Source organism: Mus pahari, chromosome 13, assembly GCF_900095145.1.
Source record: "Mus pahari chromosome 13, PAHARI_EIJ_v1.1, whole genome shotgun sequence".
Lineage (NCBI taxonomy): Eukaryota > Metazoa > Chordata > Mammalia > Rodentia > Muridae > Mus > Mus pahari.
In genome coordinates this window covers 30,653,746-30,678,672 of record NC_034602.1, presented here as the reverse complement: position 1 = coordinate 30,678,672, position 24,927 = coordinate 30,653,746, and the positions used below count along the sequence as shown (strand labels likewise).

Genomic DNA, 24,927 nt, shown 5'->3' with positions numbered 1-24,927 from the left:
TGGATGAACAGGAACATAAATGGATGAATGAACCAAAGAATAAACACATGAACAGGCAAATGAATAGACACCAAGCTCCTCCAGCCCACCTTCAGAACCCCCATTTCTAGTCCCTGCCCTCCAACCTTGTCTCAGTCCCACTCCATACCATCCTATAGACAGACAGAGAACTCTCCAGCATCCAGCTGTGGCAACTGCTGCTGCTCAATCATGGGTGGCCATGGCTCTTGTGTCCCCACTAGAAACCCTCACCTTCAGAGACTATCTAGAAATTTCTCGTGATAAGATGGCCCCTGTGCCCTCCCTTCTCCTATGAGAAGCCACTTCCTGTCCTTGTGCACTATTCTACCCTCTGGCTATGTAGGAGCCTCTGATACCCTGCTGGCCGACTCTACATTCAGCTGTTCTTCTCTCTCTCTCTCTCTCTCTCTCTCTCTCTCTCTGGAGGCGGGGTCCAACTTCTGGATGTCAGGGCCTGGCTTCTTCTTGACTATATGTGCCTCTAATAACCTGTCTGCTTTACCCCAGGTCCCCCAGGTAGGTCCCCCTGAGTATGGCAGATTGATAGCAGAGGAAGTCAGAGAGGATACTGTCTGCTGATGAGGCATAGGAGAGACAACAAGTGCAGCCCAATGGACATGCCTTACATCAGTTTAACAGAAGCACAGACTGGCTTCCTAGGAATTAGATTTGAAGTCCTGGCCTCAGACACAGTTTGTGAGCCACTGAAGTCATGTGAAAACTCCATGCCTCAGTTTCCTTACAGTTATATTGGGGTGAATATTCTTCCCATCTGAGGTGGCAGTCAGTCATTTGGGGAAAATTTCCCGTAAAAATCAAAGAGTGCAATTTCTGCTTGAACTCAGCCCTTGTTCTAACTACAGGCTTTTCATGATGTCCTGGAGAGGCAGCGGCTGACAAGGAGTGACCAGGAGGGAGATGAGGACACCCGGATCACTGAGGCCATGGCTGCGCTCTGCCAGGTGTGTGATTGTATTACTGTTCTCGTGGCTGTGACAAAATACCCAGCAAAACAACTTAAGAGGGGGTTGATTCTGACTCTCAGTCCATCGAAGTGGGGAAAGTACGACATCAGAAGCCTAAGTCAGCCCGTCACACTGCATCTGCAGTCAAAAAGCAGAAAGATATTTGTGTTGGTCCTTAGCTTGCCTCCTTTTATTTAACCTGAGATCGCTCCTCATGGAGTAAGGTGGCTCACATTCAGGGTGAACAGTTTCCCTTCTTGGTTCAGCATGTCTAGAAATACCACCACACACTCACTCATAGGTGTGTCTCCTAGGTGACTCTGAGTCTGTCAGGTTAACAATGAAGATGGCAGTGGCTTAGCCAGACAGCAGAGCAGTCCTTAGCTCTGCATTTTCGAGAGAACCACTTGGGTCTCTTGTCTTCCAGGCTGGAACACTAGAAGCAGGGACAAGGAGCATTGTATTTATTGCCTGAAGGGTCCACAGACCACATCTCTACCATGGGGTCTTCCTGTCCATGCTGGAAACTGGGAGGTTGAGCCACCCTTTAATCTATGCATGGGCAAGTTAGAGCTTGCTCTGCTCTCCTCGCGGCTGGCTTTGAAGAGACAGGAAGAAGTGCATCAAGGCCCCCCACCCCCCGCAGGTGCAGGGCCCTTGGGGCGTGCTGGTAAGCAAGGACTAGCCACAGGCTGAGAGATGGAAACAAGTTAAAGGAAGATGCTGGTGAGGAAAGACATAACACATACACCTAGGGCTAGGCAGCACTGTCAGGAGAGATGGTCCAGATGCCCAGTGCAGTATCAGACTCTGCTTTACCGTGTAGCCATGTGACCTCTACCTGGTCCCTCTAGCCTTCTTTCTCCATCTATGTAAGGGCATCAGTCTTCCTTCACAGGCGTACTGTAACAACTCAATGTCTGAGAGGCATTGGGACAGCAGCTGGAACTGGGGACATCCTAATTCATATTGACTCCATCCCCAAGCCCTTACTTATCAGCACAGAGAGGAGAGTGAGGGACCAGGAAGGCTCAGGGTGAAGGTAAACTCAAAGACAGCTGTCTGGAGAAGTGTTTCTGAGTGGTCCAGGAGTCAGCATTCCAGATTACAGTATCAGGACTAAAGTGCAAAGATAGCAAGTGTGGCTGTCCTGACCAGAGCTGTCTAGTGTTGAACAGGTGTCATCAGTTGTGGCCCTGAGCTCCTCATCTGTAAACTTCTTTTATAGTTCTATGAAATTAGATTATTTCTCCAAATATCGCTTCTGTTTCAACTCTTCTGTCCCTTCCTTGGGGACAGCAGTGACCCCTGTTGGACCCTCTGGTCTCTTTTGGTGCCTGTATTCTCTTCCTGTTTCTGTTCAGGATTTCTTCTGCTTTGCCTTCCACTCCACTGATTCTCTCTTCACCTGCTTCTAGATGACTGTAATTAAAGTGGCACACTGAGTTCTCAGAACTTTTAAATTCTAAAACATCTAGTTGGTTCTTTTTTAACTAAGCAATGTTATTTATCATTGCAGCTCTTTGCTTATCTTGTGTAAGCGTGGCTTATAACACCATGAACAGAGCAGCCGCCACTACCTAAGGTCCGTTTCTTATAATCTCTCCAGAATCCATATGGTGCGCTTGTGATAACGGCTGTGTATGTGTGTTTTCTTCCTGTTGTCTGTTTTGCTTGTGCCTCCTCCTGTTCTCTATTTCAAATCTAGAAGCTCAGGCTCCAGCGTGGTGGAATGTGGAACCTGACCCGTAACCCCAGTGTGGTTCTTCTCTCAGGAGCTGTACTGTAGCACCATGGGAACCTTCCAAAAGTTCGTGGACTCCTTGTTCCTGAAGACCCTTCCAGAAGTGAGCAGCCTCCCTGTGGCAGAATGTGAGGCCCTGCGGCAACAGGTCCAGGAGCAGGCAGCAAGGCAGCTGGGACAGGCGGACCGATTCCGCAGACGACAGTGGGGACTCCTATGTGATCTCTTGGAGCAGGACAAACGGGTTTGTCTCCCGGGACCCTGGCTGGGCTATGCATTTGAGATTTAGGGTATTGGGGAGGGATTTCAGATGCTGCACATCCCCAAGGTCCTGCACTGATGTGGCTGTAAACATCCAGGAGTGTACTAAGGGCCAGGGTGCATGCTGAAGATGCTCAAGTTCCTGGGGCAATACGCAGTGCCCCAAGGAAACCAAGTCATGGTTACAAAGCTTCCCTATCAGTCATGGACAGAGGACCAGGGTGTGAGCACATTTCTCACAAGTTCACCCAGGAAGTCAAGAGGCAAAAGGCAGTGAAGCAAAGGACAGATGAGACAGAGCTGAGGCTACAGGAAGATGAAGGAGGGCTGAGAGAAAGGCAGGTTAGAGCCAAAGAAGATGGAATGGCAGACAGTGTAAGCAGAGGTTGGAATGGTGGACTGGGGAGCCTGAGTGCACAGCAGCCTCTGGAAGCTGAACCAGGCAAAGAATCTTGGACCTGGGGAGTGGAAGTCTAAGCTGCAGGGGCCTCCTTAAGACCTGTGCTCCATCCGCACCCTACGTGTAGATTCCAAAGTGTCCGGGCTGATGGAGACAGAGCCCGCTAACACTCAGAAGAGCGAGAAAGGCCTCTTCGTGATGCAGCACTGTCTCACTGGGTGAGATGAGAGCCTTCCTTCTGATCACATGACATCCCCTCGGAGGACTGTGGGCACAAGCCAAGTTGTTAAGAGGGTCAGGAAAGAAGGGCACTTGTTAAAAAGTCAGGGGCCGATGGAGGGAGTGCAGCTGCTCATGCACCGCTGTCCCTGTGAGCACAGGTATGGCTGGAGGAGGGTACCCTGTCCACGGTGCTGCAGAGGCAGCTGCGGGATCACCATGAGAGCACCATCCAAGGCGTCCTGAGCCGATTCAGTGGCCTTTCCGAAGAGTGAGTATGACCCTGAAGGATGGGGTCTGTGTGTGAGTGACTCCAGGATGATTCTGTGTATGAGCGACTCCAGGCTGGCTCTGTGTGTGAGTGACTCCAGGCTGGCTCTGTGTGTGAGCGACTCCAGGCTGGCTCTGTGTGTGAGCGACTCCAGGCTGGCTCTGTGTGTGAGCGACTCCAGGCTGGCTTCAGAGTGCTAACCTGCCTGGTGGGCACATCAGCTATGTCCTGCCTTCCCCTGACAATAGAGCTGTACCATTTCAGTTTCCTTCTCTGGAAAGTGGGGCTAATAGAACCTGTTTCACCGAATGCTGCTTGGTAGGGACTTTTTGGAATCGTTCTTGTGAGGTAAATTTATACACATTTGTTTTGGTTACAGTTGCAGATGTTTGGTAAATTTGCAGTTTCACTTCTGCTACTACAAACAGTCCAGATGTTGGAAGCTTCCATCACCACAGAGGTCTTTGTTTACAATCACGTGCTACTTATCAATCAACTGTATATTCTCTTTCCACATGTTTTGCTACTCATGTGGTGTGGGTTTTTTTTCTGTTTAGTGAAAATATTTCTCCTTGTTTTCCAAGAGAAAATGACCATTTTTTTTTTAATTACCCATCTTTTCCCAAGAACCTGATTTACACAGGTAGCGGGTGTGTGGCTGTAGTAGCGGTAGGTACAGAAGCAGAGGTGTGCCTGTGGTGGTAGAGGTGACCATAACAACAGTGGTTGGCATGGCTACAGGTATGTGGCTGTTATGGTGGATGGATCAGGAGCAGGTGTGTGGCTTTGGCAGTGTTTGGTTCAGGAAGTGGATGGCTATGGTAGAGGGCTTCAGGACCACAGACATGTTGTGGGCAGGAGACAGCAGGTGTACGGCTATGACAGTGGGTGACACAAGGGAAACAGCAGGAGAAACATAAGCAGGGTGACCCAAAGTGACCCAGTGGACACTGCCGGCTCACCGAGGTTTAGGTAGCCTGGAGTCTATGTCCTGAGTTGTACTCGTATTTTGTCCATTTATATTTAATACAAATCAGTCTTCTCTCCATCTCTCGGGATTCAGTTTTATATACTTACTAGACTTTTCCACCACACTCCACGCTAATTCTACACTGTTGCATTCTCTTGGTCCAATGTGTTACCTTGTAGCTCTCCTGTTGTCTACTTTTCACTCAAAAATGTTCAGTTTTCCCTATTCATGTGACTCTATTATTTTTATTGACCACGGATAGATACGTGTTGAATGACTGAAGAGATAAGATCCAACTTTTATGGTATCAAACAGTGCGGATGACTTGTCTTACTTCTAGTAGGGATTTTAGGTCATGGCAGATGAATCCCATCCCCTGGGGACTGACTAACTCCATGGCAGGATTTCGTAAGGTGTGGTGACTCCACATCTCCAAGCTGAAGGCCACAGCAGAAAACCTTGAATGTGTCCCATGTCTGCGTTTTGTCAGTCACTGGCTGCTAAGGTTCTGTTCAGCTTCCCAGCGTCTTGACGTCACTGCACATTATAAACAAAGCATTGGCCCCTTGCTGGGCTTGGGGTTGTCTTGACCCACTGACATGGGAACTCAAGTGCTTGTATTGGCTTTAAATGTGTTTAGGAATTGTGTGTGAAATGGAACGGGGCATTACCATAGCCACTGCATGTAACTCTGAACTTGCAATGGGTGGGTTTGAACCGGACATGATTGGATGTTACTAGGTGGGCTGTGGGAGGGTTGGCTCCCCTTCCTCCTGTGAGTGTGGTTCTTTGGGAAGTGCCTCACTATTCAGAGCATCCAAGAGCTCTGAGCAGCCTTGCCTCCTCATACAGGTCCACGCGAGGCATCCTGCAGGGCCACGAGCTGCTGCTCTGCTCTGCTCTGCGCAGACTGGCCCTCCGAGGCACCACCATCACTGCCCTGGCTCAGATGCGGCTGTCTGGGAAGAAGAGGCTCCTGCAGGAGCTACATGAGCAGCTGGCGTTAGAGCAGGGTGTGTCCCCGTGCCTGGAGGAGCATCAGTGGCAGCTGCTCAGAGCCCTGGTGAGAACACCGTGTCTTGTCCCCTTACCCCCAACCCTGCCTAGGAGTGCTCCGTTAGAACCCAAGTTCCACCCCTGCTGGCCATGTTAGGGTCCTGACACCCAGGGGTTTGCAGGGCAGTGTGACAAAAGGGACAGGTTGGGACTTGACTCGTAGGACCTTATTACCTCCCAAGATGGGGACCTAAGGACTGAGGTCAAGGTATGGGAGAGCAGGTCCCTCCCCAGACTTTGTTCCTTGGCTTACACATGCATGTACTCTTGTGTCCTTGCCATGGTCATCTTTCTGTGTGTATTAGATCCTGATCTCTTGAGAGGACTCCAGGCACCCCAGAGGGGATCCAAGCTCACAGGCTTTCTCTACTAATCACCTCACATCTCAATGTCCCTACTGTTCAACACTGAAGTCCTATGATTAGGATTTAAATATGTGCATTAGAGGGAACACAGTCCAACTCATAAAAATGGGGGACAGAGGTAACACTGATGGGGTCACACATAGGTCAAGGGATTCTAATGACGGCAGCGCGGAGAGGATTCCACCAAGGGTCTAAGTGAAGTCTCAGAGAGGGTGCGGCAGCCAGCATGCAGGTACCAGGAAGAGGCCCTTCCTGCCCTGTGGAGGTTTAAACAGATTGAAATAACTGGCAAGCAGCAAAGCTGGGGTTTGAACTCCTACCCCTGGCCCAGGTCTCCTGTGTGGAGCTCCTAAGCCATAGAAATCGCAATGTCTTCTAGGCTCTCGCTCTGGCTCTTCCTTGGAGGCTCAAAAGGAGCAAGCAGGTTACTTCTCTAGCTCCAGTTCCCATCTCCCCATCTCTCCGTCCTAAGCGAATGCAATCCCTGGCCCCATGTGCCCTGCCACAGTTTCTGTGATGTCCCCAAAGCTGAATCCAATCTCAACCTGGCTCTGCTGAGTGCCTTTTAGACAATCTTTCAACCTCTCTGAGCCTCTAAATCTTGCCAGTCCTGGCATTCAGGCTTGGCAGTGACTGAGAAGGATGAACAAGGCCTTCATTTTATGAAAGGCCATGGGCGGCCCTGAGCACACAGTGGGTGCTCAACAAACATCTTTGGATGAGGGAGGGAACGATCAACAGACACGTAAAGTACATCTTTAGGGTTCCAAGCCTGGAACACCCACCCTTTCAGCCTCTCCAAGCCTTTAGGCCCACACACTCTTCCCTTATAGGAGGCGCGGATCCAGGAGGAGGCAGCCAGGTTGGAGGATGAGGCGCAGCAGACCAGTCTGCGGCTCCAGCAGCAGCTGTTGGCGGAGGCACAGGAGGCAGGGCGGCTGCTACAGCTGCACTCGGAGCGGGCCATTGGGCAGGCGCTGCTGGTATATGCTAGGAATGCGGCCAGCAAAGGCCGGACCAGGGAGAAGGAAGACTTTAAGGTGAGAGCCAGGCACTGTCCCTCAACACCAAGGGGCAGGAAGAATGGCACTTTCCCTGCCCCTCTGAGCTTACAGCTTACGGCATGTGCCTGGCTTGTCAGCCAAGAATCACCCTGCCCACACGTAGAGGCCCTGAGCTGGGTCCTGTCGTCTCTGCTTCTCCATCAGCCAGAGGCACACCTTGCTTCTCTTCCCACTGCCCACGGCACAGCAAAACCAGATCCAAACTGAGAAATATGACTTTTCCTGAGTCTTTGCCAACAGACCCTGGTGGCCCCATGATCCACAGAGCTCAACCTGAATAAGGGAGAAGTGACTTGCTGTAGCTGATGCCAGGGCTAAATGACGGTGGACAAAACACTGATAGTGGTCATGTGACCTGGGTGCTTTCTCCACCCCACCTCTTCAGATTTTCCACAGCCCAGGCTGGGTGAAGATCAGCCTTCCCATTGTACAGATGGGGAAACTGAGGCTTCTCATTGTGCGAAAGACATACTGAAAGCCCGGCAGGCAGTGAGCAACAGAACTGAACTTGGAGTCAGTTCTCAGCTCATCTCCAATGCCCACCCTACATCCCCTTGGTTGCCCCTGAATCCATGAGGCAAGAAAGAGTCCAACTGAGGCTGAGGGCTGTGATGTCTGTGACCTAGCAACCACAGATGTGCATAGCCTGGCAGAATGAGGGAAGTGAGGGAGTCTCTCACCCCAAGGCCCTGTGCTAATGTTTAGGAAGGAAATGCCCTGCCCTCGGCAGGCTCTTCTAATGGCACATCTTGTTAGCTAGAACTGGATTTAAACCACCATCTTAACCATTCTTGCCACAGGAAAAGTGAGATTATCATGACTGGCTTAAATAGCCACACCCACCCTGCATGAGTCCAGACCAGTCCAGTCCGGATTGGAAGCAGGTGGGAAATGCAGTGCAGGGCAGATGGCCCCACCTATGATCTTCAGGTGTCCCTGTCTCCTTCTGCTTTCCACAGAGGACGCTGGTGGAGACGGTGGTGGAAAGTGTGTATGTGACCAGCACTAGTGTCAACCGCCTCGTGCAGGTGCATTACCAGGGCATTGGGAAGCTCCTGCAAGCCCATGAGGAACAATTGCTGCAGCGCCTGAAGACCCTGCAGGGTAGGTGTCTCCCCAGCTACAGGCTGAGGATTGCTATGCAAGGATGTGGCACACCTGGAGAGAATTCTGTGTGTGTGTGTGTGTGTGTGTGTGTGTGTGTGTGTGTATACACACGTGCGCTTCTCTTTTGACTCCAAATCCCATGTAAAGAGTGCTTTAAAGGTCACGTGTATATAATAAGTCTAGATGACTTAATGGGAAGCACCTGAGGTGAATAATGAGCAATGGAAGCCATGCCATCTTTGAGCTTCCTGGTGGCCGAAGACATGCAGTAACCAACCATGAGTAAGAATAGGCAGATCAGAGTTCCTGAGACCCTGAGGATGCTCCGCCCAGGATTTCCGTAACTCATCACCTCCTACCTCGATACCTGTGAAGCAATGGATGACAGCCCCCCTCCCTACCACAGCATTTAAATAACACCCAGAGCTCCCTGCAGGCTGTTCCTCTCCTTCCTCTCACCCTGCACAAGGGTCTACAGAGCTTCACCAACTCCAAAGCTCACACACTCTGCTGCTTTCCCCCAAGATGAGCTGGGATTGAGCCGTAGGAGCAGGGACAGGAAGGTCCTGGAGCACCTTCCACGGCTGTCCCTGCTCTCAGCTGGTCTCAGCTGCCACCTGCCCGGCCCTCGCCCCATTCAGGAGGATTCACCTGAGATCTGGCATGCGCTCAGGAGTCTACTAGTGGTTACAGATTCCCCAGCAGTGTCTCTAAGAGATTTGAGCTTGCTTAGCAGAAGATACCTGCACTAGGGCCTGTCATCTACTCATGCTAGGTCTCAGCTTGCCCTCTGTGGTGTTAGGATTCCCCCTCCCTGAGTCCTCCGAGCTCTGCCAGCCCAGCTTTGCTGCAGGCACCTGACACGGCGTCCCTGGTGGACTGTAGGCAGCCCCTCTCTCTTTACAGAGCGGCTTCCCTAAGGAGCGTGGGGGCAGTAAGCCAGCTCATGGCTCTGCTGATGAAGCCCCACCATGTGCTGCTCAGGCCCAGCAAGGTCAGTCAGCAGCTACTGATCTCCTTGCTGCCCGCAGAGTGCAGAACCTGTGTGTCTCCCCCCCCCACCCCCCAGAACTGCTCCCTGGGTGTTGGGTTATATTTGCTGGAGAGGCACCGCCAGGAGATTTGCCTGTTATCTGTAGCCAAACTGGAATTCCTGGGTACAGGTGGCAGCAGAGTAATTATGTCACAGACAGCATCCTATGCCGTAGCAGCCTCGGGAAGCACATCACTTGACTTAAGATAATAATGAGTCAGCAAGTCTTCTGAGCAGGTAACTGCAAATAAGAAAGCTGGAGCAGCAGGTGTGAGGTCAAGGCCAGATGCCTGCTCCTCAGAGGATGCTCACACCGGCATCTCGAGGCCCAGCAAAGCCCCAGCTCAGCTCACCCAGCCCTTCTTCCCGCTGTGTGACTCTTGACTCTGAAAGGTCTGTGGCAGCCTCTTACTATGGAAGCCGGCTTGTCGCCTCTCCTTGCTCCTGACAGATAGCTAGAGGGGAGCCATGGGTACTTCTCTGTGCCAAAGCTCCCATGATGGTCTCTTATACTGGCCTTCCCAAGTGCTGGTGCATGTGACACGTTTTAAACAGGTGTATTCTGCCCTCCCCTTGCCCTGGCCCCCAACCTCACTTCGGGCCTAGCAAGAGTCCACCTTCCAAATGCACACCTTGACTGCCTTGTGTCTGTGGGTCCAGGGGAGAGAATCAATGCTTACAAGCTGTGGAAGAAGCAAGAATTCAGTGACCCGTCGTCGGAGAGTCAAACAGCGGATGGTACCCACGGAGCTTCTCAGGCGGTACAGCAGAGGTGGGGCTCAGGGCTGTATGTGGGGGTCTCTGCATGGGGTGGACTCCACTCTACCTGGTGGGCTTGGGATTCTGCATGGTCTGCCTGTTGATGAGGGTGTTATCTCCCTCCTAGCCAGTTCTGAAGCCTCGCTCAATTATCCCCAGAAAACAGGCTCAGTGTGAGAATTTGTATGAAGACTGGTGGTGTTGGCGGTGCTGGTGCTGGTAGTGGTAGAGGTGGTGGTGGTGTATGTGTGGTGTGGTGTGGTGTGGTGTGTGTGTGTGTGTGTGTGTGTGTGTGTGTGTGTGTGTGTTATGTAGGTGCAGATGTATGCTGCAGCCCAGGGATAACCTTGGCTGTTATTGCTCCAGTACCATCTACCATGATTCTCAAAAGTGTCTCACTGCCCTTCCTGGAACATGCCAGGCGAGCTGGGTTGGCTGGCCAGTGAGCCCCGGAGACCTGCATGTCTCCTTCCCCATCTCCCCAGACCTGGTTAACTGTTGTTAACCTGGAAAGTAAAGGTGAGGGTCCAGGAGAGGAAGGCAAAGGCGTGCTTCATGGCAATGCCCCTGCATCTCTGTAGGCTGCACAGGCTCAGCAACCCTTGGCTTCATTCACCTTTTACTTGCAGACCAGAGGGTCAGAGTTAGATCAGCTTGTCTAGTTCCTGTCAGTCACGTAGGACGAGAATCAAATGGCCACTCAGCTGGACTCTTCTTGCAGGGTCATGGGAAGAGTGGCTTTCCAGTTTACTGAGGACAAATGTCCACTAGCTGCGGGTGGGCCGAGGGCTGAGGAGTTACAGAGGCGGTCCTGTAGTGGCTTTGAGAGGCCTGGCCTTGAGCTTTGCCTGGGACACTTTTGGTCTGTCCCCTGAAGGAAGTCTCAGAAGCAGGCTGTAAAGCACGTGCTACTGTGTTAGGAAACGATGCCTCTAATTACAGGGATACCCCCACTGAGAGCAGCAGAGGCCAGCCTCACATCGAGGAGGGACCACAGACTTTATCCCAGCCTCAGTAGGCTGTCTGAGTCAATAAAAAACAGGGCTTCCCTGGACCAAGTCCCATACCCTTCCTGGAGTCCTCCGCCCGGGCACTGGCAGCCATCAGCAGGCATCCACTGCTAAGCTTCAAGGTCCAGGCTTGCCCCAACCTTCCTTAAGTTGTTAGAGCATGGGCCAGCCGTCCTTAGATTTCAGATGCAGAGGTATGGTTGGCTTTGCCATTAAATGTTCAGGTTCCATATCCCCACTTCTTGTACCTTAAAACAAAGATGTGCTCACAGAATTGCAGCAGAAGCTCATGGACCCACATTCCCACCACTTGGGCTTCCACTACGAGAGAAACCACTATGATTGGAATGTGGTCCAGGGCCTAGCTTTGACCCAGAACAAGACAGGCTTCTAACTCCACATGGTTTATGAGAGAAGAGAGCCAGCCTGACAGAGAGTGAGGTAATCCAGACTCAAAATGACAAGCGTACATTTCTCTTTTAGTCAAAAATCTAGATTTTTAAGAATATGTGAAATTGGAAGCAGGGTCATAGGGGGAAGGAAAGAAGGAAGGGGCAGAGGGAAGAAGAGGTAGCAAAATGGCCAAAGAACATGATGTGTCTGTGTGGGGATGTTACAATGTAACCCATTGTGCACAATTAATACATGCTAAGATGGTTTTTAAAGGCAGGAGTGAAAAATTAAACTATCACAATACCCATCTAGTCAGAAATATTTTGATTCTAAAAAGGAATGAATAGATGGATAATGGACGGGTAGATCATGAGTGGATGTAACATAGATGATCGGATAGTGGATCATAGATAAATGAATGAAGGACCATGCATGGCTAGTTAAATGGATGGTGGATGAATGAATCATGAATGGATAGATGGATAAATGGATCATGGATAGATGGATGGATCATGGCTGATGAGATGAATCATGAATAGGTGGGGGTGGATAAATAGAAGGATGGATGGAGGGATAGATGATTTGGTCTTAACAGGATGAATAGAAACTTACAGGACAAATGTAAGGAAACAAGGAAAGACATTCCACCAGCCTTCAGAGCATGAAGCAGAGGCAAGGTGGTATTCGTATGCCTTATGTCCCCCAGGACAGCCACCTATTGATGCTAAAGGTGACTTCTGCCTTCAGATCTACAGTCTTTCTTAAAATTGACTGAAAGAAGAAGGCAGCAGCTGCAGACTACAAGCCAGGAATAGATGTCACTGTTTGCAGAGCCAGAGCAAGGTGTGCTGATAAGGGAGAGAGAGAAGGGTTCTGTGTCCAAGAGGGAAGGTGGTACTCTCTATGTGAGGGACTTAGCCTATACCCAACCTATTCCTACTTCACAGAATTAATAGGATGTCACATTAAGGCTCTCTCAGACACTGTCCCAGGACATGAGCTTCCTCGGTGGTCCCGGAAGGACTCTGGTCCTTTCACGGGAACATCTCTCCTTAGGTACAGTTGTCTGCTCATGAGATGATGTCAGTGTGCAGTTCCTTGTCCCCACCTGGCAGTGTCCTTCTTGCCTTCTGTCCTACTGATGCCCCTCCCAAGCTTTCCTTGGAGTCTAAGTCCAGTGTTAGTGCAGGATTCCTTAGACGTCCCCAAGTTTTACGGCCATGCAGCCTCAGGATCAGAACTAGAGTCCTGGAAGAACATGGCTATAGCACTGCATGCACGTGTTTCCCTGGCTCCCCCTTTTGCTCCAGAGCTCAAGTGCCACTAAGGGTCTCAAGCCCTTTGTGCAGCATGTTTCCACGCTCGGTATGACTTCTGGAAGGGTTTTGTAGGGACCAAGGGTTCCAGCTGGCTGGGTTGACCATCCCTTCACACCCCCAGGATGCTATCGCAGCAGAAGAAGCTCCTGGACCAGCTCACAAAGCACCAGCAGGGCCGTCTGAATGCTCAGAGGCAGAAGGCACACGAACTGGACCAGCTGGAAGCCCAGCTTGAGACCCAGCTGCAGGTAGTTGTGGAGATGTGTCACTTGGCAGTGGCATAGTGCACTGGGAAGAGGCCACACCCGGGCTCGCAGCCAACTGCCCAGGCCATTAAAAAGAAAAAAACAAAACACCTCTGTACCACACTCCAGACCTCTCCACCTCTCTTTGTCCATGGCATCTTTGACTCTCTTGAGTTCCACCGGCCAGCACGGTGTGGCTTCTCGAAGGGAACATGAGCCCCTTGGGGATAGTTGGTCCCACGTGACCCTGGTGTGTGCAGGGCCCTGTTGAGCAGGCTGCTCATGGTTTGGGAAGCAGTAAAGGAATGAGTATTTCCCTGTAGTGTAGAACACCGCCAAGAGGGCTACAGGGTATCGGGGCTGCCATCTCTGCCTCTTGGGCTATGCTGACAGTAACAGACTCAGTGGAATAGTCAGGGAGGCCTAGCTCCCAGGGTATAAAGTGGACAGTTTACACAGAAAAAATCTCAGCCTGGAGGATTATGGGGTGTGGCTGTACTCACAAAGTATCTGCCTTTAAAAAAATAAAATAAAATAATCCGGGGATGTCAGGATGCTTTCAAACAAAATCAAGGTGACACAGGGTGGCTTAGCCGCTTAAAAGCATTTGCTGCTCCAACCTAGACCTGCGTTCCTGCCCCAGAACGCATGGCGGAAGGGAAGGTCTTACTTCCCGAAGCTTCCTCTGACCATGCATGCACTATGTATACACACAACACATACACACACACACACACACACAACACGCACACACAACACACACACACACACACACACACACACATCTACCACCACCACCAAATAAATAAATAAAATTTAAAAGAAAAATGAGAATTTCAGAATGAAGGAGTGTGACCAGGGTGTGGCCTATTCTTTGTCCGTCTGGCCAGGGTTAGCGGTAATGACAGCAGCTGCTAAGAATCCTGTTAGTGACGAGCTTTTGTTCCCAAGGGTCCTTTGCAGATGGTAGCTAGTCTGAGAGCTCTCAACAGCAATTGTGAGCAATTGAAGGGGTGGCTTCAGAGATCCTTACTACAGATCGGGAGACTGAGTCTGGTATAGACACACAGTAGCAAATCATAGCTTCTGGGGCTTCCGGTATCCATGCACCAAAGTGAAGCAGAGCTGGTGTTTGGCACTGGCTGAGACCCCAAACTGTCTTCATTTGTCAACAGGGTTATGTGATTAGGAGAGAGGACTCAGGTGTCAAGAGGAGCAACCTCCTCCATGCCTTTGTCCTGGTCCTGACACCTCGGGGTGGGGCGCTGCTTGGAAAATCATCCACACTGGGACGTGAGATATGGCCACCAGCTATCCTTCACAGTATGAGGTTTCAACTCAGTGGCAGGGAGCTGATTCAACTTCTATTTGTCTATCAGGAAGCTGAGCAGACCCTTATCTCAGAGCTAGCGACATTGGCCCGAGTACCCCTACCTGAGAACAAGCCATTCTCCAACAAGCGAGGACTGCCAGGTACGTCCCTGCAGCAGGAGAGGCTCTGAGCTTAGAAGTGTGGATGCCAGTCCACAGCCACCATGAAACAGCCATGTAGCCTTGGGTATCCTGCACAGCTTCTCTCGGCTCTCCTACTCTCTGTAACTGAGCGGGCTCAGGACATCCCAGAGACCCTGGCTCTCTAGCATTTCCCCCCCCCCCCGCCCCCACCATGCCAGTTCCTGGCTCCACTACTCTCCTGCCTCATCTTATCCCCATCTCTAATTTCCCTATGTAAAATGGGGAAATGGTATGTCTTTCCCCTGCCAGAGATACTTTGGGACATCATAGCCTGATGTCATTTGTTGGTGGAAGTGATTCACAGCTCTTACACACAAAAGTTCTGGTCTGTACCCAAATTCTACCCTCTACCTCTTCCACTTTCCATGTCCTGCAGGCTGTGGGGTGTGGGAAATAATTCACAATGTTCAGCTTGCTTCGCAGTGACGTGGGTACAAAGCCCCCTTGCCCACCAAGGTTGTGCATAAACTGTGGGAGCAGGAAGTGCCATCTAAAGTCACGAAGCCATCCTGGGTCTGCCTGTCTTCTACAGAGAAGCCAGTAAGGACCAAAAGGAAGAAGCCCCCACCTCGGGAGAGAGAGGACCTGGGGCTACCCAACAATGACCACCTTGCCTTGGCCGACCACACCACAGGACCACTCAGGTGTGAGGGGTTCCAGCCCACTGCCTTTCTCCTGCCCCCCGTCAAGTGTCTGGAGTCTGGGAATGATTCTTCTCAAGGTGCTCATGTGAGACCCAGGAAGTGCTAGGGATATAATTTGAGAATGGTGGGCGGGGAGGGACCATAGCAGGAGGTGCCTGCTTTGCTGGGAACTTTTGTTCGTGGATCAGCTCTGGGGCTGCTGGGTCAATTGAGCCCGGATCTCCATTATCCTCCGGCACCGGGCATTATCTTCCACCTGCTTTTTATATATCACATGCACCATGAGGTTTCACTTCTGGCTGGTCCTGCATCCACCGTACAACCTACTCAGCATCACCTCCCATCCATGTCCACAGCGGCGGAAGGCTGGGTCAGCAGGACAGCGAAGCTGGTGATGGAGAAAGCACAAGGAAGATACTGCAGAAAAGAAGCAATCTGTAACTGGAGCCCTGCTGAGATGGGTCTGCCACACACCTCACTTCCTCTGAGTGACTGTGGGGACAGAAGAGAGGAGATGCCACCTGCCTTAGAGAGTGAAGATGGCAAGACAACAGCACCAAGTGCCTGGGATCATTGGAGATGGTGGGGACATGCCTTGAGAATGTAGCATCTCCGCTGTCACCTCTTTTTGGTCCTCTTGCCCTTTTCTCCTCTCTAGGGAGGGCCCTCTACCCTCACCCTCCAGTCTCACACAGAATCTTGGTGCTGCCTAGCAGTCTGATTGGAGATTGGAGACCTCTGATTCCAGCATGCAGGAAGTCCTGCCCGTCAGGGTCTTAGCATGGCTGTTATTTTCCCGGCCTGAGGCCACTGGTTCACCTCCACTGCTCCACAGTCATCTCCTGTCCCTGGCTCTGGCTGCCAGGGTCCCAACCAGGACCAACTTTTGGCCTTGTTATTTCTATCTGTTGGCTCAGGTCGTCCTGGGGCCTGGTCACTCAAGGATGTGTGAGTCCCAGGGCCAATGTTCTTGGCATAGCCACGGAGTTCCCCTGACTATGTTCTGAACCACTCAGAACATGGGGACCACCCTTGCCTGTCACATACCACAAGAATTCCTCTGTGGGCAGGGAGGGCATAGAAAGATGCTGTTCCTACCATCAGGCTTCACTGAGGAGAGGAAACTTCACCTGAGGAGATGCTTACAGATCACCTGCTCCTTCTGAGGGATGATGAGGGCTTCCATAAGCTTTCAAACCAGCCGCACTTGCCCCACAGGCCAGAGGCCTTTCCCATTCAGGGGGCTATCTCTTCCAAGAGCAGCATCAAAGATTCCCAGTCATCGCTGCCAACGTTTGGGTATGATCACTCATTGTTCGGGTGTGAACGTTGCTGATGCCAAGGATGGAGTCTCTCGTGTCAGAGGCAGACCCACGTGGAGCTGGGAGGTTGTGGGTAGCACACACTGTTACGTTTGAGATGAGAGCTGTCACTCAGTGAAAACACACCTTCAGGTTCGCTGTTCTTGGGCAACACCTCCCAAGGAACACCAGCATGTCTAGGAGTGATGCCTGAGGCCAAGAGAGCACTTGGCTGGGGCAGCAGCCAAGCTTCCTTCTTCCTTCCCTTCTTCCATTCCCCACCACCTGTGCCTTAACCTCCTTGTACATAAGCCAACCCTGGCTCACCCTGAATAAAGAGCTCTACCCCAGGAGTTGTTCTTGGCTGTTTCGGGCATGTGGCGACCCAGGCTGCCCTGTGCACTGAAGGACAATGGAAGCAACCCTGGGCTCTACCCAGTAGATGCCAGCTGTACCCAGCCATTCATCTCCAGAATTTCTCAGTGACAGGTGTGCCTACCCTGACAAGCCCAGAACAGCACAGCCCCACTGGAGTCCTCTCAGGAGTCTTCTGGACTTTCTGAGAATTTTAGGCTCTTAAAATGAAAACTACAACTGGCCAATTAGAAAGCAGCCGTGTGTGTGTGTGTGTGTGTGTGTGTGTGTGTGTGTGTGTGTGTGTGTGTGTGTGTACATGTAGAGGCCAGAGCTGACCTCAAACTCCGAGATCCAAGATTCAGGCTCCAGGATCCCAAGGGCAAGGTTTGTGCCACCTGGCCTTTATCCACTTTGGGGGCGGGCGGGGAGGGAAGGATGGGGGAGAGGCTTCTCATTGGCCTGGAACTCACCAATTAGGAGAGGCTGCCTGGCCAGAAGGTCCTCATGCTCAGAAGCCAAGCACTTTAACAATCAGAAGGTCATCCACGTTTCCCGACCTGCCCAGAACGGGGTTGGTTCCCAGCGTGAGTCCACAGTGCCCTCTGGTGGCCCAGATGTAGCATGTCACCTGAGGAATCTGGAAAAGCTCTATTTCCTCCCTGCAAGAAAACTGCTTGCATGGGGACCACTATTCTCACCTAAGTCCTCTGGTTGATGGTGTGACTGTGGAAAACATAAATCATGTTGCTCAACCCCTCAAGCATTAAGACTGGCCAGGTAACCTGAAAACTTAGGGTTTCTGTTGTGTGATAAAACACAATGACCAAAAGCAACTTGGGAAGGGAAGGGTTTATTTCAGCTTATGGTTCCATATCACAGTCCATTGCTGTTGGCAGAAACCTAAGGCAGGAACCTGGAGGCAAGAACTGAATCAGAGCCTTAGAGAAACACGACTTACTGGCTTGCCCCTCATGGCTTGCTCAGCCTGCTTTCTTACAGTATTCAGGACCATCTGCCCAAGGGTGGCATCACTCACACTAAGCTGGGCCCTTACACATCAACCAAGAAAATGCCCTTCAGATTTACCTACAGTCCAATCTTATGGGGGCTTTCCTCAACTAAGATCCCCTCCTTCCAAAACATCACTACTCAACTGCCATCTTCCTTTCTCATCTCTACACAGGATGTCGTGTTAATATTAGTATCACAATAGAAAACAACATATTTTCAAAAGTCCCACAGGCCTTAAAATCCACCTTACAGGTCTAGTCTCTTTAAATTATCCAAAGTCACTCTTCTCCACTCCTCCACCATTGTGTGCTCTACGCCTGAGTTGGCTTCTCGCCATGTCTTCTCACAAGACTTTCAGAATCAAGCGATTCCTGGCCAAGAAACAAAAGCAAAATCATCCCATTCCTCAGTGGATTCAGATGGACACTGGTAACAAAATCAGGTGCAACTCTAAGAGAAGACACTGGAGGAGAAGGAAGCTGGGGCTGCAGGGATCCACACCATGGCAAGGCTGAGGGTTTATACAAACTGTGGTCATCGATCAGTCCTACCAGATGGAGTTCAATATTTTATTTAAAGATTTATTTGTTCATATGAATACACTGTAGCTGTCTTCAGATGCACCAGAAGAGAGCATTGAGTTTCGTTACAGATGGTTGTGAGTCACCATGTGGTTATTGGGAATTGAACCCAGGACTCTTAACCGCTGAGCCATCTCTCCAGCCTAGAGTTCAACATTTTTAACCTGGAGACTTGCTCTATCTAAATTGGTGGTGTGGTTTGTCCAGTAATAAAATGTCGAAGCTTTCAAAAAATTAAATAAAATACCCAAAGTTCTTTTAAAAGTTCAAATCCTTTCTAAAATATCCAAAGCCTTCTTAGAACATCCAAAGTCTTGCACCTGTCGGAATGGCTAAGATCAGTAATACAAGTGGCAGATCATGCTGGCGAGGCTATAAAGGGGACCACTCCCCCCCCACTGCTGGTGGGAGGACAAACTTGTACAACCACCATGGAAATCAATATGGCAGTTCCTCAGAAAACTAGGGCTTGATCTATCCCAAGACCCAGTGCCAGTCTGTGCACCAGAAACTATCTGCAGAGAGAGAGAGAGATCTGCAGAGATCTACAGAGCTCTGGCCAGGCTCCAGTTGCCAAAGGGGAGGGGAAGTTGATCTAACTCTACATGGTGGGCCAGCATGAACAGGGAGGGGGAAGTCGGATCTGGGTGAGCTGCCCGGTCTCTTCTGGGGCCTCTAAATGGTGCCATCAAAGGGAAGGGGTCTCGATTAGCCTGCGGGAGAGAACTCTTTTCCTCAAAAGTGTCCCAGCTCTTACATGACAGACATTCTCAGACTATCTTAGATGAAATAATTCTCACACTTTATTCCTTCTGGTTTTATATACATCTAGGGTGGGTGGGGTCTAAAGGCAGATGCTTTCTTTCTATTGGCTCGGTCTGAAATTTTAGCATTGCCTCATCTGCATGTGGAGGGGCTTCGGGCACAGCCCCTACGTGACTGATTGTCGGGGTTCTCGCCATGGAGTGCCATAGTCACATGTTCCAGGACAGGAAACTGGTCTGGTGTAACTTTAATTATTTCAAACCTTATTTTTAATAATGGTTATTAAGTGCTTTAACCTCCCTGTAACCTATCACCTACCAGAGGTAGTGGAAAAGGAAGGATATAGGGGAAGTGGACCTGTTTAGAAAGGTTCTTTGGAGCAACTCCCATCTGTGTTACCTGGAAATCGGTAGCTCAGTTCACAGGTCAGCAGGCAGTGGCAGCTCGATCCACTCACGAGTGCCTCATGGATATACACCAACAGTCCAGTTCGGTAGAGTCAGGTCAGCAACAATGGTGACACAACCCAGCAGAGACAGCCAGGCCTCAACCTCGGCTTGAGTCAGCAAGAGAGACCAACAGGAACACCAGGAGAAGTTCTTGGCTGTGCCTCTCTCAGGGAAGCAAAATCAGTGAAGACTCAAGACCCACAAGCATGGCACAGCCAGCTCTATAAGCAAGCTTCTGTGTGTGTGTGTGTGTGTGTGTGTGTGTGTGAGAGAGAGAGAGAGAGAGAGAGAGAGAGAGAGAGAGAGAGAGTCACTCTATAGAGTCCCACATATACCCTCCAAACACCACATGTCCTCCAAGTCCCTTGCTTCCGCACGTGACTTGCCTCAGCACATGTATCCAATCAGCCAGAGTCCGAGGAACCCGAAAGAAACTACAGCACACACCAGAAGGTTTTTGGGTTTTTTGGTGGTGGTGGTGGTGGTTTTGGTTTTTTTGTTTGTTTGGTTGGTTGGTTGGTTTTTTTTGCCACATTTCTCTCTGTGAAGTCCTGACAAATGTAGCTCAACTACACAATGTAAGGCAAACCAATACATGCCTGTTGTCAGCAGAGTATCCTTCATCACGTGTCCTTTCACGCGCTTGCTTTAGTAGAACATCCTCTCTCCTCTGTCTGCTTCAGCAAAACGCTCCTTCCTGAGTCTATCTTAGCCCTTCACACCTGTGTCCACTTTAAGGAAACATTCCTTTATGTGTTTCTCCCAGCAAAACACCATCCAACTGAATTTCCAAAGAACCCTTAAGTTCTCACTTTAGTCGGGAGTAGGTGAAACCTACCATCCTCAGGTATGAGAGTATCAGGGCTTCTGAACCCTCTAGACCTTACCAAGTTTCCTGGCACAGTCCACTGCCCCAGAACCCAGCTATACCACTCTTTGGCATATACCCAAAAGGATGTTCCATCCCACCACAAGTACATTTGTTCACCCACATTCATAGTGACTTCATTCACAATAGCCAGAAACTAGAAACAACTCAGATGCCCCTCGACCAAAGAACAGATAAAGTGTGGTATGTTTGCACAAGGTAGTACTATTCAGCTGTTAAGAACAATGACATCATGAAATTTTCAGGCAAATGGATGGAATTAGAAAAAGAAAATTTTCCTGGCTAAGGTAACCCAGACCCAGAAAGTCAAACATGGTATGTACTCACTTATAAGTGGGTATTAGCTGTTAAATAAATGACAGTCATGCTACAATCCACAGACCCAGAGAGGCTAAGTAACAAGGAGGCCTCTGAGGGAAATGCATGGATCTCCCCAGGAAGGGGAAATAGAATAGATTTTGTGGGTGGCCTGGGCGCGGGTGGGAATGGGAACAGGAGGGGTCAGATAGGGCGGTGGGAAGGAATACAGAGAGATTTCTGGAACTGGAGAGCTTTGGCAGGCATCGTGAAAACAGTGCAGTAGACACACCCAGGACTCTACAAGAGTGACCCTAGCAGGGACTGCTAGTAATGGAGGATGTAGAGCATGAAAGAGCCATTCTCTGTAACCAGGCAACTTACTATGGTGAGACTGCAACACCAGCCCAGCCACAAACCTTCAACCTACAATCCTTCAAGATGGAAGGGGCAATGGAAGCTTAGAACACGTGGATATGGACAACCTATGCCTGGGCTCATCTGAGGCCCCCACCATGAATGTCAGCCCATGCCTGACACCTCCTGGGTGACCAGAAACCAAAGGCTGGGTAGCCTAGAGACCTAGGATAGAAAAAAAAATCAATAAAATGATTCCTAGTGATATTCTGCTATACTCAAAATCAACGCCTGGCCCAATCATCGCCAGAGACCCACAGCTAAACATTAGGTGTAGAAGGAGCCCAAATTGGAGATCTCCAGTGAGCACCTCCCCTCAGAACCCAGGGAACCCCATAGAAGAGAGTGGGGAGAATTGTGGGGTCCAGAGAGGTCAAGGACACCAGAAGAACAAGGCCGTGGAAGAATCTGCTAAGCAGGGCTCTTAGGGACTCGCAGAGACTGCAGTGATAACCATGGCGCTTGCGTGGGTCTGCACTAGATCCTCTGCATCTATGCTATGGTTTGTTAGCTTGGAGTTTTGTGGGACTCCTCACAGTGGAAATGGGGGTGTCCCTGACTATTTTGCCTGCTCTTGTCTTTTCCTCCTACTGTGCTGCCTTATCCAACCCTAATATGAGGGTTTGTGCCCTGACATTGTTGGAACTCGTTATGCCGTGTTTGATTGACAGCCTTGGGAAGTCTGTCTGCTCTTTTCTGAAGGAAAACTGAGGAGTGGATCTCAGGGAGAGTGGAGCAGGTAGTGGTGGGTACTGGGAGGAGCGAAGGGAGGGGAAACTGTGTTTGGGATATAGTGTATGGAACAAGTTTGTTTTTGTTTTGTTTTGTTTACAAAAAAAAATGAATAAAGCCTCTCTAAAGTATCCGAAGTCTAAAAATTTCACAGTCTCCTGGAAAAAGGAGGCAGGAGGAGGAGGAAGAGGAAGGAGAAAGAGAGAGGGGAAGAGGGAGGAGAGAGAGAGGAGAGAGAGAGAGAGAGAGAGAGAGAGAGAGAGAGAGAGAGAGAGAGAGAGACTCCCTAACTCCAAGAGGGAAAGACCAGAACCAGGGCACAATCACAACAAAGCAAAACAAAGTCCAGCGATGTCAAAATGTCAGTGCCTGATGTCTGGGAACCACTCACAAGCTCCACTTCTCTGGCATCACCAGCCACAGCACGCATGGCTTGTCTCCTAGGCTCAGGCTGGCTCCACGCCATACACGCTGCTGTCCGTGGTGGCTGTCCGGTGGCACTGACATCCCTGAAATGCTGGGATCTCCTCTGTATCTGGATTGCACCTCTTCTAAGCTCTCTTCAGAGACTCTAACCTGGCCTCATGGCCCCAAGTCTCAGCTTCTCCCCCGTGACCCCTTTAAGCCTTTAAACCCAGGATAGCAACAGGTGTGGTGGTGCACACCTTTAATCCCAGAATTTAAAAGAGGCAGGTGGGTCTCTGAGTTCAAGGTCAGCCTGGTCCGAAGAGCAAGTTTCACAACAGCCAAGGCTAAATAGAGAAACCTTATCTCAAAAATAAGTTAATTGATGAAGTATTAATTAATATAAAGCCAGGAGCTCTCCTGACTTCTAGAGAGCGTGCAGGAGAAGCCAACTCAGGAGAGTCGGGGAGACTAAGGAGAGGGATGCCTGGCCTAAGAGAAGCCCTAGACCAGCACCTGGCCACATGTCTTCACTTTAGGTCATGATAGGAGACTACAGCTCATCAGGAGTCAGAGGGTTGCCACAGGAGGGGATTCTTGATGTCTGGTACATAACCGAAAACACAGAAATGTAATAGGAACAAAACCCCCCTCCCAATGTGGGGCTTGTGACCCCCACAAGCTGGTGTCTATGCAGCCAGGCACCTGCTGGGCCCCAAGCTGCCCAATAGACCTTGAGCCCTGCCTAACAGGGATTTTTTTTTTTTTTTTAAAGACTGCATATCACATCATATCCCAAGTAGGCCCTGGGTATTCACAGACCCTTGCAATGCCGTCCTCTCATAGAGAACAGCTACTGTAAGTAAAGATCTTTCCCATGAAGCCAAGTTGGTCTGGCCCCATGTCCTTTCCCACAGGGTCTCTGTGGAACTGTAGAGAAAAATCACCACTCACTTGGCTAGAGTGCCCTTCACTTGGGGACACTCTCATTCTTTAACTCCAGGCTTACTTAGTTGGACAGTAGCATGGCTCCTTACAGAAATTACAGCCTTCTCCCCTCTGCTCTCGAGATCAACCTAGAGAGTCACTGCTCAGTACCATCCTCAGTGACCCAGATCCTAAGCACATCCAGCTGTGAGCTGTATCTGTCGTTCAGTGCAGAGCCCAGCCCACCTATTGATCCAGGCTCTTGACCCACTTCCCCAAGACATGTAATTCACTCTTCTCTCTCATCTCTCATCCCCAGTGTCCCGAGTACTTGACCATCACCGAGTCAGAATGAGTACCAGGCATTTGATACACCCAAATGAGAACACCCACTCAGATCAACGGGCAATTTAATTTCTTTATTTTTTTTCACAAGCTTTGAATTCAGAAATAAGAGCCACCAACAAGTCAGTTATTAAGTAAAAATGGAAGTGAATACAAAGGAAAACTGTACAAAACTTTAAAAATCTGACTGCCCTACTCGACCTCCTCAGAGACTTGGGCAGCCTGGGCAGTCATTGCCGCACCGTCCTCAAGGCCTGGGTGGGGTGTCAGGACACCCCTTTCTGGGTATGAGCCTGGATGGGCCCAAAGCCCAAGGCTGGCTGGAAGAACACACAGACCAGAAAGACACTATGGCCAGTTACAGGTGCCACAGGGACCGGGTTGTGGACACAGGACATGGGTGGTGGAGCTCCGTGACCTTCCCTGCCACTCTGCATATTCACAGGTCTCAGTCAGGGTGGGGATGGGGACCACATCTTTCTAGTGAAGACTCATGGGAGCCTTCATTTTTAAGAGTTTGGGAATCTCCCCTGGGGGCTAAGGTCTTGGCATCGGGTCTATGTCGGTCCTCGACGATGTCCATCAGCCGTGCGCGCGCTCAGACTTGCATACGTAACTTACTAACATGCATCCTATCCTAGAACAGCTACAGGGCGCAAAGGAACCATCACTCAGAGGGTCATGGAGGAGTGGAGGGAACAGTATAGGACGATGCTAAACCTGGGGGCGTCACTAGGAAGGGAAAACGGAGGCACCATGCTCTGAGGTGGAGTCGGTGTGAACACACACTGTGGGCGAGGGACTTCCAGGCAAACACACCACACTAGTACCACTTCTTCCTAAACAGAGAAGGAAAGAGCATCACTCAATCTCCCCTCCGTCAGTACCAACTAAAACTGTGGACTTCAAAAACACGGACAGGAAAAGGAATGGACGTTTTCCCATAATTCTTCACTCTTGCAGATCTGGCTCATCTGAGGTCAACCGAGGCTGGTGATGTTGGAGCGGCCACCAGGGGGCGCCACAATGCGGTGGCCTGTACGCCTTGGATTGTTGTCATCTATCTGGGCACCTGAAAGAGACAGAAAGC

At 50.4% G+C, this 24,927-nt stretch overlaps 2 protein-coding genes and 1 pseudogene across 6 annotated transcripts in view; 2 read left to right on the top strand and 1 right to left on the bottom strand.

Moving 5' to 3' along the window:
* Positions 1 to 17,033, top strand: part of Evc (EvC ciliary complex subunit 1) — a 38,842-nt gene extending 21,809 nt beyond the window's left edge. Inside the window, exons 11-21 of one of the 4 annotated variants that reach the window (XM_029545423.1) lie at positions 885 to 983; positions 2,762 to 2,974; positions 3,772 to 3,881; positions 5,704 to 5,914; positions 7,106 to 7,312; positions 8,296 to 8,440; positions 10,137 to 10,248; positions 13,079 to 13,205; positions 14,582 to 14,675; positions 15,250 to 15,438; positions 15,718 to 17,033. In XM_029545423.1, coding sequence (XP_029401283.1) covers positions 885 to 983; positions 2,762 to 2,974; positions 3,772 to 3,881; positions 5,704 to 5,914; positions 7,106 to 7,312; positions 8,296 to 8,440; positions 10,137 to 10,248; positions 13,079 to 13,205; positions 14,582 to 14,675; positions 15,250 to 15,438; positions 15,718 to 15,968 — 1,758 coding nt within the window. In that variant the 3' untranslated portion in view covers positions 15,969 to 17,033. Of the gene's footprint in view, positions 1 to 884; positions 984 to 2,761; positions 2,975 to 3,771; positions 3,882 to 5,703; positions 5,915 to 7,105; positions 7,313 to 8,295; positions 8,441 to 10,136; positions 10,249 to 13,078; positions 13,206 to 14,581; positions 14,676 to 15,249; positions 15,447 to 15,677 lie in introns of all 4 variants that reach the window. The other 3 variants (XM_021210863.2, XM_021210864.2, XM_029545424.1) reach the window with 3 other exon arrangements.
* A 1,329-nt stretch (positions 17,034 to 18,362) lies between these two features.
* LOC110330290 lies at positions 18,363 to 18,545 on the top strand (annotated as a pseudogene).
* A 5,345-nt stretch (positions 18,546 to 23,890) lies between these two features.
* The window catches only part of Crmp1 (collapsin response mediator protein 1), a 50,757-nt gene continuing 49,720 nt past the window's right edge, over positions 23,891 to 24,927 (bottom strand). For both annotated transcript variants that reach the window (XM_021210282.2, XM_021210283.2), the window contains exon 14: positions 23,891 to 24,909. In XM_021210282.2, the coding sequence (XP_021065941.1) occupies positions 24,818 to 24,909 (92 nt within the window). In that variant the 3' untranslated portion in view covers positions 23,891 to 24,817. The remainder of the gene's footprint in view (positions 24,910 to 24,927) is intronic.